Genomic DNA, 15,684 nt, shown 5'->3' on the forward strand with positions numbered 1-15,684 from the left:
AGGTCCGCGGTCGTGCGTTGGAACGGTGAGTAAAACTGTTGAACAAATGTCTCTGTGTGTTGTTAGCTCGGCGCGTTAGCACAGCTTTAGCTTCGCCCACACGGCCCGCCCCCAGCCACTCGTTTTTTTCCGGAAAGACTCGGTACAGTCTATCTTTCAATTAAAAATATAATAAAACAAAAGACTTTTTGGAGATATGAAGGATGCAATATTACTCTATAGGTACTCAAGATTAACAGGAGATTGAGTGAAAATGAGCATTTCACCCCCCCTTTAATAATATCTTTAGGTAATGAAGATATGGCCTATTAACAAAAAAAAATCTTATATATAATATATGATTTTTTTTTTTTTTAAACTTATAGGCCTATATAAAATATATATATTTTTAAAAGGGCCTCTGATTAATTTTGCCTGATTGGGGGCTGCTACTATTTGCTTAAGCTTTTTGAACGTGTGATGACGCGATAGGCTGTCAATTTTATGTGGATATAAAGGCATATTTTGTACATGACTAGCCTACACATGTCCTTAAAGGGCAAAAAAATATGTCGTTTTAACAACATAAGATCTCGTTATTACGAGAAAAAGATGTCGTTAAAATGACATAAGATCTCGTTATTACGACATAATTGAGGGGAAAAAATAATATGTATGTGGCAGCAATGCGTCACCGTAAGATAACAACTCGAATGCTGTGATCATGCAATAAGAGAGGGGAAAATCAGGTTTAGTGCAAGAGAGAAATATCGTGGGCAATAATCAGCCCAATACTCCCCGATTCAGCCTTTCATGTGTAATGAAATCTATCTCTTAATTTCAGTAACTATTTTTACACCAAGAATGACTAATATTACTCCTTCTTGCATCACATGCCTCACCACTTCTGAACATCTGTTCCCCAACTGCGTGTGTGTGTGTGTGTGTGTGTGTGTGTGTGTGTGTGATTGACTTTCAGTTACTGCGGACTTTTCTTTCACTTCCATGAAAAGGTGAACACTGTAATAGAAATACCCAGACCAAGTGTTTTGATTTCTTTGCTTCCCCTTGTGAATGTAATACGGTGTTGTGGAGTTGTGAGATCTGGATTGCAAACCTTTGGTAAGTGATTTTCTGTGTTTTAAATATGTTCCATATGATGGAGAAAGCAAGCGAATAATTTACAGCACGACATATTCAATACTCTGTCAAGTAAATCCTACATTGTACAGGAATAAATATTGTAAGTTAGTTTATTTGCAATAAAATATTTGAATGTGCATATGCTTTTATTATCTTTTTACTTTACATAGTAGGCTAACAAATAAGTAATGCACTGCGTAGTTGTAGTGAATATAGCAGAGTAAAAAGTAAATGCAGCTTATCTTGCATGGCAGTTGTTGTTTTGTTTTTATAATATTGTTGTTCTCGTGTGTCTAACCCATGTTTGGACAGGTGTATCTGGTTCTCATACTGAATCAGTTTCATCGTTTTGCAACTATGCATCCTGAATTTTAAATACTTGGGGGAAAAAATCAAATACTTGAATGTGCATATGCTTTTATTACCTTTTTACTTTACATAGTAACTGTAACGGTTTATAATAACTGCACGCTATTAATCATTAGTTAAGCATTACTAAACAGTTAATTCGTCATTTATAAAGCATTAATAGACATTAATAAGTCGTTTATAAATACAGTTATAAATGTGTTGTTCTTGATTTATAAGCATTTCTATAATGTGTTTAATAATTGTATTTTCATACTTTATTAATGATCAGTTTATCATTTCTAAATGAAGTATTGCATTATTTACAAACCAGTTACATTATTTACCATTATTTACAAACTAGGTGTTGTCATTGATTAATAAGATCAATATACTGTACATAAGTAAATGTAGTATGTAGTTATGCTGTGTAAAGCATTTATAAAGGAGATTTAAAGACTCAGTTTTCTTCTAAACAGAAAAAGGAAACAAACACACACAGTGATAGAGAACATAGAAATATTAACAGCCTTTAAATCTTCTTTATAAACGCTTTACAAGGCATAACTAGTCCTCACTTTAGATGAGCTCACAAACATAGTGAACTGACCACTGCTAAATGCTTTATAACTTCCTGAATTACAGTAGAAATACATGTTAATAAAGCATTTATTAACACACTAAGTAACTATTACTATATGTCTGAATAATACTGTATTTAAACAGTTTATTAATCATTTACTTACACTTTCTATGTGATCTTATGAACCACTGACAACTCCTAAACAACTGGTTTGTAAATAATGCAATACTTCATTTAGAAATGATAAATTGATCATTAATAAAGTAAACATTATAGATATGCTTATAAATCAAGAACATAACTGTATTTATAAACTGCTTATTAATGTCTATTAATGCTTTATAAATGACGAATTAACTGTTTAATAATGCTTAACTAATGATTAATAGCGTGCAGTTATGATGAAGTGTGACAAATAAGTAATGCACTCCATAGTTCTAGTGAATATATCATAGTAAAACTTGCATTGCCGTTTTTAACTAATACTGTTGTTCTCGTGTGTCTAGGCCATGTTTGGAGGGGCGTATCTGATTCTCATACTGAATCAGATTCATCTTTTTGCAACTATGCATCCTGAATTCTATCCATGTGAAAGTCACACTTCCAAGGACGGACACATAAACATCGACTGCCAGCACAGACGTCTCGGTAAAATCCCCAAGTTCATATCGCTCTCTGCTGTATCGCTCAACCTAAATCTGAACCATATCCACTACATTAAAGGAGATGCATTTGCTGGTTTACCCAATCTCAAGCATCTCAGCTTGATGTGGAACTGTGTACCAGATCCTCTCGAAGAGCAGAGGTGGCCTTCCTGCAGCCTGAATGTTGATCCGGAAGCATTTGTCGGACTTAGAAACCTGACTTCCCTCCAGTTAGCGGGGAATAGCCTGAAGAGCATTCCTCCTCTGCCAAAGCAGCTTTTGGTCTTGGGACTGGAATTTAACAACATCTTTCATATCGTCAAACCTCTCGGTACACCTCTGCTAAAGCAACTACTGCTCAGCAAGAACTGTTTCTACGCCAACCCGTGTCATCAGTCTTACTTTATCGCCCCACGTGTGTTTCAAGATCTTCCTGAGCTTTTGAACCTCACCCTTAGTTACAACAATGTGACCGCTGTTCCCCAACATCTCCCTCTTTCACTGGAAAGCCTAGATTTGGGAGAGAACAAGATTGAACGCATTCACAAAGAGTCGTTTAGCAATCTTACACGACTACGACATCTTAACCTGGGGTGGAACTGCCAAAGATGTGACCATGCTTCCGAACCCTGCTTCCCATGCCCGAACAACCAATCCCTGCGTCTGCATACGGATGCGTTTCTACATCAGAACGGCTCTCTGGTCAGCCTAAGTCTGCGAGGAAACTCTCTTCGCACACTTCCCCGGCATCTGTTCATGCAGCTACGCCATCTCCGAGATCTGGATCTGTCGGACAACTTCCTAGCCTATGCCATACAAAATGGCACCTTTTATGAAGAGCTCCAGCATGTTGTGTCGCTCAGTCTGCTTTACAACTATGAACCTCTGAACACCTTCTCTGAGTTGGTTTTGTCACCGGCCATAGAGAAGATGACGGCTCTAAGAGAGTTGTACCTGAGTGGATTATTCTTCAAAGATCTGTCGAACCACAGCCTCGCACATCTGATCAAACTCCCCAGACTTGAGTACCTGGAGCTGCGCATGAACTTTATTTGCTCCATTAGCATTGATTCGATTAGCAAGATGAGTGCGTTAAGAAGGGTGGGCCTTTCCCAGAACATGATTGCTTTCAGTCCATGCTACTCAACCTGCAATTCTGAAGCCACATCGACTTTCCAAACCCTTGATAAACGGCACGACCGTGAACGTTACAACTTGCAAACCCAAGACGTCCCAGAGCTGAACTCTAAGCTGGGCTCTGATGGAGGTCCCTGTCCTTTTTACTACTCCATGTGGCATTTCAAAAAGCAAATCTGCTCCAAAAGCCTGTCTTTTGACCTGTCTCAAAACAACATCCCATGGCTGAATGCAAGCACTTTTAGCGGCATGGAAAATGTGGTATGCATAGATCTATCCTACAACTACATCAGCCAATCTTTAAACGGCCGGCAGTTCTCAAGTCTAAGCAAACTAGCTTTCCTTAATATGGCGCACAACCGCATCGACCTGTACTCTGAAAAGGCGTTTCGAGAGGTTAGTGGGACTCTGAAAGCTCTTGATCTCAGCAACAACGAATTCCACTTTGTCATGAAGGGAATGGGACATCGCTTCACGTTCCTTTCACACTTGTCGTCTCTTAAAGTGCTGAGTCTAGCGAACAATCACATCGGTTTACGAATCTCTAACGTTCTTAATAGTACTTCCCTGAAGTATTTTGTGTTCTCGGGAAATCGTTTGGACATAATGTGGGACTCGAGGCGTAACCAATACGTGCATTTCTTTCAAGGTCTCACTAACCTTACGCACTTAGACATTTCTGAAAACCATCTTAAATCATTCCCCCCCGAGGTGATGGTGAACCTGCCGTCGAGCCTCCAGGTGCTCAGACTCGACTCCAACATGCTGAGTTACTTTCCCTGGGGAAACATCTCGGTTCTCAGACAGCTCTGTTTTCTGAACCTCAGCTCAAACATGCTTTCATTCTTACCTAACCTCCATTTTGAGCTCCGTCTCGTAAGCCTGGACTTAAGTCACAATCGGCTAGTTGCAATCCCAAGGGTTTTCCTTAGTCAGGCAGTGCACCTTAAACACCTAATGCTCCACCACAACCAGCTGAAGATCCTGGACGCATATGCTCTTCCCTTGTCGTTTCATAAAGGTAATACTTTCTGTCCCGCTGGGGGGAATAATAATGTGTCCTCCTGCAAACTTGTCCTGCACGCCAATCCTTTTATTTGTAGTTGCGTTATCTCCGGCTTTGCCAAATTTCTCAGAGAAACTGAACTGGATATCCCACACCTCACCACACAGGTTCACTGTGCTTACCCAGAGTCGTTGGCCGGCGTGAACGTCCTCTCGGTTGACCTTCGCTCGTGCCAGGAGATATTTGGGGGATTCGCTTTACTCTGTACTTTATTGTTGACATTGGCTGCGACCAGCATTCCCCTGTTAAAGCATCTCTACGGTTGGGATCTGTGGTATTGCATCCAGATTTTATGGACTGGACACAAGGGACACACTCCAGCCAACGGGAGCACGACCGATAGCCAGTACGATGCGTTTGTGGTCTTTGATACGAGTAACAAGGCTATCAGAGATTGGATCTACAAGGAGATGATTGCGAGATTGGAGAAGAGGGGGAGATGGCGCTTCCGGCTCTGCCTAGAGGAGCGCGACTGGTTGCCTGGAGTATCTTGCATAGAGAATCTCCACCAGGCGGTTTACAGCAGCAGAAAGACGGTGTTCGTATTGACCAGCCCCAGTGGCTACACTCACGCTAGTGGGATTGTCCGACAAGCCTTTCTGCTGGTTCAGCAGCGGCTTCTAGATGAGAAAGTGGATGTTGCCGTTCTTGTTTTGCTGGACGTTGTCTTCCCCAAGTTCAAATACCTTCAGATGAGGAAACGGATCTGTAAGAAGTCGGTCCTGTCGTGGCCCAAGAACCCACGAGTGCAGCCGCTCTTCTGGAACGACTTGCGTGTCGCTCTTGTTTCTGACAATGTCAAAGCCTACAACAAAAAAGTCACAGAGGGCTTCTTCTAAAAAGGCTAAAGTGTATTGAGAATATGTTTTAGGTAGTCCTGTTGTTTAGTTGATTTTTGGTCGGGGATTGTGGCTGATCAAAATGTAACATTTCAAAGTCCCCCTATAGTCAATAACTTTATCCCTTAAAACTCATCAAAATTACATTTAAACATTTTTTCCTTAAAAAAAAAAAAAAAATCAGCGTACCTTAAAAGATCTTGAATGTAACTCGACACCCTTGCCTCATTTAGTATGCGCGGTTCTATGAATATGCAAATGAGCCCCGCCTCCACTCACTCGCTCAGCTCAGAGATCCACTGGTTGACGATCACACGTTGATCTGATTGGTTACAAGGTAGTTTGTGACGTCAGAAACACCAGCGATTTCAAAGCGTGTTTTTGAGACTGTCTTTGATTCACTGCAGTTTTAAGGAGGAAATACTCAGCAATGCTGTCGACTTATGAATTTACACATGGTTTGTCTTAAAGAATATTAAAAACACCACACAGACACATAAACAACATTAAAAGCTGGACTTTCACCACAGGGGGACTTTAAATGCTGAATGCAAAATGTAGTTTTGATCTCTAGTACGCTACTCTATCCACATTTGTGTTTAGCCTAAATGTAGGCTAACGTAAGAGTTTGAAATATATTTTGAAATATATTTTGGTATATGAAGGTTGAAACTAAATATATTTTCAATTTTAAAAATGTGTTTTTTGAGCTTCACTGGCTACAACACAGATATAGCACTGAAAATAATCTAAAATGTCATAAATACATGAATCTAAACACCTTCCATCAGAAAATAAAAACAGCTGAAAGACAAAAAATATGTTTAACCGTATTTAACCCTTTTTATTATGTTGCGGATCAGGTTGACTGGTTAAAAATACTTGTTAACCTAGGATATATATAAATAATTTAAATTTTGTAACTTTCTCATTTATGGTCATATGGACATGCCTGTAAAGTTTTGACTTTTGTGTGAACAAAATTTCTGACGATTTGGATGTTCGTGGGTCAATTTGACCTGCAGTTTCATGGTTAACCACAGCTGGACTAAAATAAAAAAAGTTTTTTTTTTTTTTGTCTGTTTCTCCACTACCTTGTTCAGGAAAATGTTTATCAGTTCAGGAATGTTCATTTCTCTGGGAATCGAACGGATGATTATGGCGTAGTGAGGCCATGCTCTACTGTTTGAGCTTCAGGAAAACACAAATAAAACAAACATTTAAAATAATAATAATAATATTTTAAATAATAACAAACTAGTTGCAATCCTGTTTATAGAGATTTAAAAATATATTTTTCATAATTTGTATTGAATACAGTTAAAGCTACACTGTGTGATAATTTCCCCCATCTAGCGGTGAAATTGTATATGACTACCCAGTGAATATTAGTTTCTGTTCCTTTCAATTCCGAGGGCGTTTTAACTCCTACGGTGGCCGTATTATTCCAAGATTAACATGGCTTCCAGGTCGCCTTCGTCCAATTGTGCCTTTAAAACTATTCATCACCTGAGATCCGTCGCAGCACAGATTTATGTTACAAGGTAAACAATACTTTTTCTCCATTGACGTGAGGAAAAGTAACACATGTTATACTAGAGGTTGTTCTGGCGTTATGCTCAACCATGCTATGGTTATAGACAAGCAACTATAAAACTTTGAATTTACACAAATAGGCTGGATTACCGGCCGAGAAGCAAGCAACTTTGGCGTCCGTTTTAAAATCTTTGCTCCTCATGAGCTCTTTCCATCTGGGAAAAGTTACTCCAATATTGACTTTGGTCTTGCTGATTTGCCTGTCGCGTTAACGTTTTAATTCTCTTTCGCTTCCTTGGCGACTCCGCTACATGTCCTCGAGTATAGGCATGATCATCCATCAGCAATCTTTCAAATCTGCCGGCAGTCGCGAGTAATCTCCCCCTCGCATTCGTCACGGTGTCACTGAGTGTAAAACGCGAAAGGCGAATTTCCAGGTATGTCCCTCTTTGGCGAATGTATTTTCAAGATGGCTGCCGCCATTCGAGCGACTCGCTCGTATGTATTATAAATGGCAGATTTTACCATAGATATCATTTAAGGCTAGATGTCTCGTCCGCGCTGCTGGCCAATGGAGCTCGACATCCGCACACGGCGGCCATCTTACCACAGGGTGCTCGCTCACTCATAACATGGTGCATGTACTTTTAAATAACCATAACTTGCTCAATTTTCTACTGATTTTCAAACGGTTTGGTTTGTTATAAACGTCAGAGATGTAGCTATTATACTGCATACATATGAATAATTATGTTCAAAATGTTTAAGCATTCAGAATTATAGCCACGTTAATAACGTTTGTAAGAAACCAAACCGTTTGTAAATCCGTTCAGATTTCAGCGAGATAAGAGGATTTGTGTGCGTGCTGCTCACTCACCTTAATTCACAGAGCCCTGTGGCAAGATGGCCGCCGGTGATGCCGGAAGTGACTCCGCCTTAAGACATCTAGCCTTTATATGATATCTATGGATTTTACGCTTACGAGAATACTTTATTAGTTGGTGGAAGTACACATGAATGAGCACATATACTTTTGATAGAACAAAGTGTTTTTTGCTAAGAATCAACTTAAAAAGTTAAACAGTGTAGCTTTAAGGTCTACAACTTAAAAAATGAACCAAGAATTCAAACATAATACATACTTATGAAACTTATGACTCATGGAGATTAAACTATTTATTAATATGTTGTTTTCTGCAGATTGATCTAGTGTGTATGGAGGTTGTTCACTCATAGGTGCCATTGACTCTTCATTTAGCATTTTCATTCACTTTAAGACATACATATGAAAGACTATTACCATCTAAACATCTGTGTAAGAGAAGCGTGAAGTGCGAGGCGAGTGAAAGTGTCACTCACGAGGAACCGCTGCACCTGTGGGACCGCACCAGACGCTGAGCCTCAGGCGTTTACACACTTCCAGTTTCAGCAGTTTAGTCTAAAATAGCCCTGAGGTTTCTGGAGCTCAGCAACACGTCTCACTCATAAGAACGCCGCTAAACATTCATTATAAGACACGACTGGATATATGTTTTGCACATTTATTATACTGTAAGATTGTGACATGATAAGCTATTAAGTAATTTAAACGTGTCAGTGAAACCTGGTGTTCAAACTCATGTGGCAGATTGAACGGAGTCTGAGTTACTTCTGTCTAATAACATGAAGGCCTTAAAGACCGACACAAACGTCTGAAATAACACGCTGGAGTCTTGAGACTTACTGTCTGACCAGGAGTATTTATATCATTTCACAGCCATAGCCAATTAATAATAATAACTACTATTATTGTCATAGCTCCTTTCTTGAATCCGATTACATCTTTACTCCAAGTTTGACACAATTACTGCAATAATATTTACACATTATAAAGGTTCATTGCTGTTTAATATGGGATATATATTATTATTGTTATTATTATTATTATGAATAAGTAGAAACAGTAGAATAGTGTGTAATTATTGCAAGATACATGATTTTGCCAAAAAAGGGAATTGGTAATGATTCTATATTTCTGAAGCAAAAAGAAAGTAAAAGGTGCTTTCCATCGATATTTAATAATTCTTGCATTAGAGGAGTGTCTTAGGCTTGCTTTTTTACACGCATTGGCCAGTTTTATTTATTTAACCTGAACATTTATTTAACCATAAAAGTACATTTCTTACTGAAGTAAATGTTTAATCTGTTCATAAAAAAAAAAAAATCCGATATTATTTTAATCTTTTATCTGTTATTTAACAGTTGAGATAGTTATTTAATGCTGATCTAACCAGCAGAACACACAGTTGTGCAGGCGGGGCATGTTGTCACACTGCGTTACAATGAGCCTCTATTACAACTATTCTATTCTATTCTATTCTATTCTATTCTATTCTATTCTATTCTATTCTATTCTATACTTTTATGAATTATTGAGAAACCATGACAAAAAGGTTATTAATAATTATTATTATGTTTTGAATTATGCTGTATAGGTGTTTACCGGTGTGTTTGTTGTCAAACACAAAAAATATTTAGCCGTTATTTTATATGAAAAAGTTAATAATTGTATTTTATTGAGAAAATATTTTAGTTTGTCTTGTATATTTTTTTATTAGATCAGATATCATTTTAATCTGTCATATGGTCATGTTATAATGTGCTCCACATATGGGGCATGTTGTCACTTTTCACTTCCATTCTTTCTGGGGAAATCTAGAAAAAAGTAAACACTGTATTAATGAAACAAAACTACATAATTGCACTCGACGTGTGATATTAATGTGGGAACAAATAAATACTCTGAACCCGAGGTAGGTTTACACACACTGAGAAAGTGTAAAAGCGTGAGGTTGAGGCATTGAACAGCTGACTTCTACTTCTACTTCTCTGCAAGTAGCCTACATGTCAACATATTCTACACACCCGAACCTGAGATGAATTATTGATGAGGTCCGCCTGAGAGCGTTTAAAGAGCCGGATCACATTTGAGAGGGAAGGAAGCCAGAGATAAAAAGGAAAAGAAAATGAAGTGAATAATAGATGAGAGCGAGACCTGTTGCACAGTTGCTCAGCGATGACATGTGTGGAAGAAATGAAGAACAAACACACACACGTAGCCTAGCGATCGAAACGTCCCTAAAGTAAGAGTTTATCAGCTGGTTACAGTAAGAGTTTATCAGCTGGTTACAGTAAGAGTTTATCAGCTGGTTACAGTGAGCTGAAGAGGACCGGTCTTCAGTGTTGAAGACACCGACCGACGAGAGAAGCTGAGAATGACCAGCCGGCATCCCTGTTTCTATCGAGTTCCTCCGCAGGAGTTACACCGCAGAAACCCCCTGACCGAAGCCACGCAGACCAAAGTCCTGAACACCGTCATCAGCGTCAAGGTCAGCTCTCTAACACACACACACACACACACACACACACACACACACACACACACACATGTATAACAGTGAAGGTCAGCTCTTTAACACACACAGACACACACACACATCAAATGACTGAATCTGGAGTCACCTCTGCTGTTCATGCTTTAACCAGTGTGTGTAATGCGTGTCTTTGTACATGATATATCATAACCTGTGATTAATCCAAACTTAAATGGTTGTAATTCATGAATTCAGACCTGTTTTAAAGGTGACATATTATGCCCCTTTTCACAAGATGAATTATAAATCTCTGGTGTCCTCAGAATGTGTCTGTGAAGTTTCAGCTCAAAATCACCCCGGATCATTTATTATAGTTTGTCAAATTTGCCCCTTTTTGAGTGTGAGGAAAAACTTACCATTTGTGTGTGTGTCCCTTTAAATGTAAATGAGCTTTAGCTCCGCCTCCGTTCAGAAGAGGGCGGAGTCTTTACACGAGCTTCAGAAACTCCGGCAATAGAGCTGGTAAGTCCCGCCCCTTTCGCTAACCCCGCTGGACCTCTAGGTTGAAAAATCGTCAATGCAAGTGAATGGGAGAAAATAATTATTCTCTGGTCCCGTTTGAATTGTGCCATGAATGTGAACATATGTTGTCTGTGAATTTTTTATATAACTTTTCGTGTAAAGAATGCTAGAATTTAGCGGGTAGAAGTTTGATACGGTTAGACTTTGTGTGAGAGCACTTTGTGGACTACAACTCTTCGCTGCTTTCGACGCGTTTGAAACGTCACCAGCACTCGCACACGGACACTAGCTCACGGATCCCGCTAAACATGGCTGTGTCTTTGGTGCACTTCACCGCCTTCTTTCAGGGAGAGGACAAAATCGTTGAGGTTGGCGAAAACCACGGGTAAGTCAACTTTATGTGGTGACGTCACATAGGCGACATGTAGTCTTTCTCGTTATGTCTTTTCCACAACTGCTAGCCAAAGAATCATACCATATACTGTCAAACTCGTAACATGAAAAGTTATATAAAAAATTCACAGACGACATATGTTCAATTCATGGCACAATTCAAACGGGACCAGAAAATAATTATTTTCTCCCATTCACTTGCATTGACGATTTTTCAACCTAGAGGTCCAGCGGGGTTAGCGGAAGGGGCGGGACTTACCAGCTCTACAACAGAACAGGCCAATCTCACTCATCCAGAATCCCAGAGTAACCAGTAGCGAGTGCAGCCTTACGGAGAGACTCAGGAAGAGCTTCTGAATGTTAGTGGAGACATTTCTGTAGTTGTTGTGGAGTTACACTGATCATCTCATCATCATGTTGAACTTCTCCACAAGTGTCCACAGTTCCTGAGGTGTTTATAAGACAGCGGTGACATGTTCTGGTCAATAGTGTTCAGTGCCCGTCTGTGCTCGACCACAGAACAGCTTCAGGCTCTGCTGGATCTTCATCAGTGCGTTAGAACTGGTCTCTGTTGGCGCGTGTGGAACCAAATGTCGGCTGGTGTGTGTAAACGTGCAGATTAAGGGCCGGTGATATTATAATAAGATCCTCTTCATACGTCAGAAGGAGAAGAAATCTGGATTATTTTCTAACACGCTTGCAGAGAAAGACTCACCAGAACACAGTTACTGGGTTTCACTTTTCACGTGTTCTGTGTCGGTAGAAGCACAGATTACAGCACTGAAACACGGAGAAAGTCAGATTTCATGATATATCCCCTTTAAGACACTCGGCAGATTATTGCTGAAGCAAAAGCAATAAAAAAATAAAAATGTAAAAGTTTACTCTAAAGCAGATGTACTAAACTAAACATTTATATTCTACATATTTTACAAACTAATTTGGACTCTAAAATTGCTCAACTAAAGGCGTATCTAATCAAGTTGTGTTCCAAATTTGAAGTTGCTATTGCAAAAATGTAGTTTTGCGTGAGATTTTGTTGAGCGCTTTACCAAGAACAACCACCGGCTGACAGGCACTCCACTGATTTAGTATTTATTTTATTTTATTTTTATGCTTCTTCATGTCATAATATCACTCCTATCAGAAAACAGTCTTCAAATGTAAAACCTTCAGTCTCAGACCTTTATGTGCTTTCTCAAGTTTAGAAAAAGATTTGATTCTGTTCTGAAAAATTAGATTTTGTCAAATGTGAAACAAGACTCCGCCCACAAAGGGGAGGAGCTTGTTGAAAGGAGTTAAACTAGTCCCCGCCCCCTTTTCCAGCGGCACTGATTTTTTTCCATTAATTTCTCCCACAGGGATTTAAAAATATTCTTTGCTAAAGTGTTATAAGCCATGAACCGAATCGACCAGCTATGAGGAGAATCACAACATTACAGAAGTTTTTGACCAAGACTGTGAACTTATCGGCTTTAGGGAGGGAAGAACCCATGAGCATTGCACTCAAATTAAAATCAATGGAGAAATATGAAACTACTCATTTACAAATGTTGATTATATATATAAAAACAATATATTTTGAGTTTATTGCAAAATATGCATATACAGTACGCCTGTCGACAGTTTGGAAACATTACTATTTTAATGTCTCTGAAAGAGTCTCTTCTGCTCACTAAGGCTGCGTTTATTTGATCAAAAATACAATAAAACAGTGAAATATGATTCCAGTGTAAGTCATCTGTTCTCTATGTAAATATACTGTATAGTAAAGTGTAATTTATTCCTGTGATCAAAGCTGAATGTTCAGCGTCATTACTCCAGTCTTCAGTGTCACATGATCCTTCAGAAATCACTCTAATATGAGGATTTGATGATCAAGAAACATTTATGATTATTATCAGTGTTGAAAACTGTTGTGCTGCTTCAGATTGTTTATATTATATTTATATTTAGATTATTTGATTAATAAACAGTTAAAAAAGAACAGCATTTATTTAAAATATTTTGTAACAATGTTCAAAAGTTTCAGGTCAGTCTTTTTTTCTTTCTTTTTTTGAAAGAAATTAATAGTTTTATTTAGCAAGGGTGTGTTAAATTGATAAAAATTGATAGAAAAGATTTCTATTTTGAGTAAATGCTGTTCTTTTTTAAAAACTTATTCATCAAATAATCCTGAAAAAATGATCACAGGTTATAAAACAATCTGAACAGGAAGCAGCAAAACTGTTTCCAACACTGATAATAATCATAAGTGTTTCTTGAGCATCACATCATCATATTAGAAAACAGATGATTTACATTGGAATCATATTTCACTGTTTTACTGTATTTATGATCAAATAAAGGCAGCTTTGGTGAGAAGAAGAGATTTCTCAGACACATTAAAAATGTAGTAATGTTCGAACGGTAATTATTAAAGTAAAATTTACTCCATTTTTCTTTGGCAAGTTTCTTTAAAGTAAATCTCACATGTGGAATTAAGTAAACTCTACTCAACTAAGTCAAGCGAAAGTAATAAAGAAAATGAGTAATTTTAACTTGTCTAGTAAAAGGTTGAGTAAAATCTATTTAGTTGAAGATTCCTTTGCAATACATTTCACTCAAATATAACACTGAATTAAACCACACTTTTAAAGATATGCTTTACTTTGAAACATCTCAGTAATTAATACATCAGATATTGTGTGAGAGACCTTTCGAATGATACCTCATTTATGATGATTACTAAAATGTGAGAGAGAGAGAGAGAGAGAGAGAGAGAGCGTGAAAGAGAGAGAGAGAGAGAGAGAGAGAGAGAGAGAGAGAGCGTGAAAGAGAGAGAGAGAGAGAGAGAGAGAGAGAGAGGGGGGGGGGGGGAGGTCCAGTGACTCTTTACTTGCGAGGAATGAATTTATACACACCAAATCTTAAAAACACACAATCTCCTCCAGACCACACTGAATAATTCAACACTTAATGATGATAAGAACAGACCCTGGATCAGTGCAGGACTGGCAGTGACCAGCAGAGGGCGCCGTAAACACTGACTGACGAACACCAGGGAGAACGAGTGAAGTGAATCCCTTTGGAAAACATGGAATTCCATGATCACTTAATGAACTGGAATACAGGAGAGGGATTCATCTCTTTACACCATAAACAATAACATATTTAAAACATATAATGAAACAGAACTTTGGGGCAATACATCATCAAGACATCCAGTCAGATCGCCGACATCTGCAGCCCTTCACACACAATCTAACATGAAGACAACAGCAAAACTACAGCGATATTCATCATCAATCTACGGTGGCCCAGTAGTGCACAACACAACGAAATGTAAAAAGCAAACATAAGTTCACAACACAACGGAAACAAGCCACAACACAACGAAATAAAGCCACAACACAACGGAAATAAGCCACAACACAACGGAAAATCCACAACACAACGAAATAAAGCAACAACACAACGGAAATAAGCCACAACACAACGGAAAATCTACAACACAACGGGAAAATCTACAACACAACGAAATAAAGCCACAACACAACGGAAATGCTCCCGACCACTAGAGGGCTCTTGGAGCCCAGTAAAGTTAGTTTTCCAAGCCATTGTTCTATAGAGTCAGCAGTCTTTATATATAAATACCACGATTAGTTTTAACAGTGTATATCAACTTAAAATATTACTTCAAAATAACCTACATGAATTATAGCTGCGTATTTGATTTATACTCGAGAATGCTTGGACGCGCTTCCACAGCGCAGGGCACGTCTGGCAATTCCACCAAGTGGTTAAAACGTATAATTTATTATAATATAATTTGATAAATAAAAATAAAAACCATTTGGTGAAATAGGAAGGAATTGGCACAATTCCACCTATAATAAGTCAGTCTGGTCACTAGGAACATGATAAAAAAAAAAAAAACTTTTACAGAAATTTCCTAAAAAAAATAATTGTTAATTACTGTAAATACATGAAGGGTATTGGAAAAAGTCATTATAAAAGTCATATTAAGTCAGTCTACTATCAAATACAATCAAGCTTTGGATTTTGAATATGTATGTTTTTGAATGTTATGTTTGTATGTTTTTGAAGTAATTTTAATTAAAACAAATTATACGTTTTAACAACTTGGAGGAATTGGCAG

At 38.3% G+C, this 15,684-nt stretch overlaps 2 protein-coding genes across 2 annotated transcripts in view; both read left to right on the plus strand.

Annotated features, from left to right (window-relative positions):
- The first annotated feature begins 1,057 nt into the window (after positions 1-1,057).
- Positions 1,058-6,807, plus strand: tlr9 (toll-like receptor 9). Its single transcript, XM_081348837.1, has 2 exons — positions 1,058-1,101; positions 2,560-6,807. The coding sequence occupies exon 2, from the start codon at positions 2,563-2,565 to the stop codon at positions 5,737-5,739; it is 3,177 nt and encodes a 1,058-aa protein (XP_081204963.1). The 5' UTR covers positions 1,058-1,101; positions 2,560-2,562; the 3' UTR covers positions 5,740-6,807.
- A 3,692-nt stretch (positions 6,808-10,499) lies between these two features.
- LOC308680398 (ERC protein 2) overlaps positions 10,500-15,684 on the plus strand; it is a 53,586-nt gene continuing 48,401 nt past the window's right edge. The window contains exon 1 of the mRNA XM_081348520.1: positions 10,500-10,643. Coding sequence (XP_081204646.1) covers positions 10,530-10,643 — 114 coding nt within the window. The 5' untranslated portion in view covers positions 10,500-10,529. The remainder of the gene's footprint in view (positions 10,644-15,684) is intronic.

Source organism: Scardinius erythrophthalmus, assembly GCF_964197995.2.
Source record: "Scardinius erythrophthalmus genome assembly, chromosome: 20".
Lineage (NCBI taxonomy): Eukaryota > Metazoa > Chordata > Actinopteri > Cypriniformes > Leuciscidae > Scardinius > Scardinius erythrophthalmus.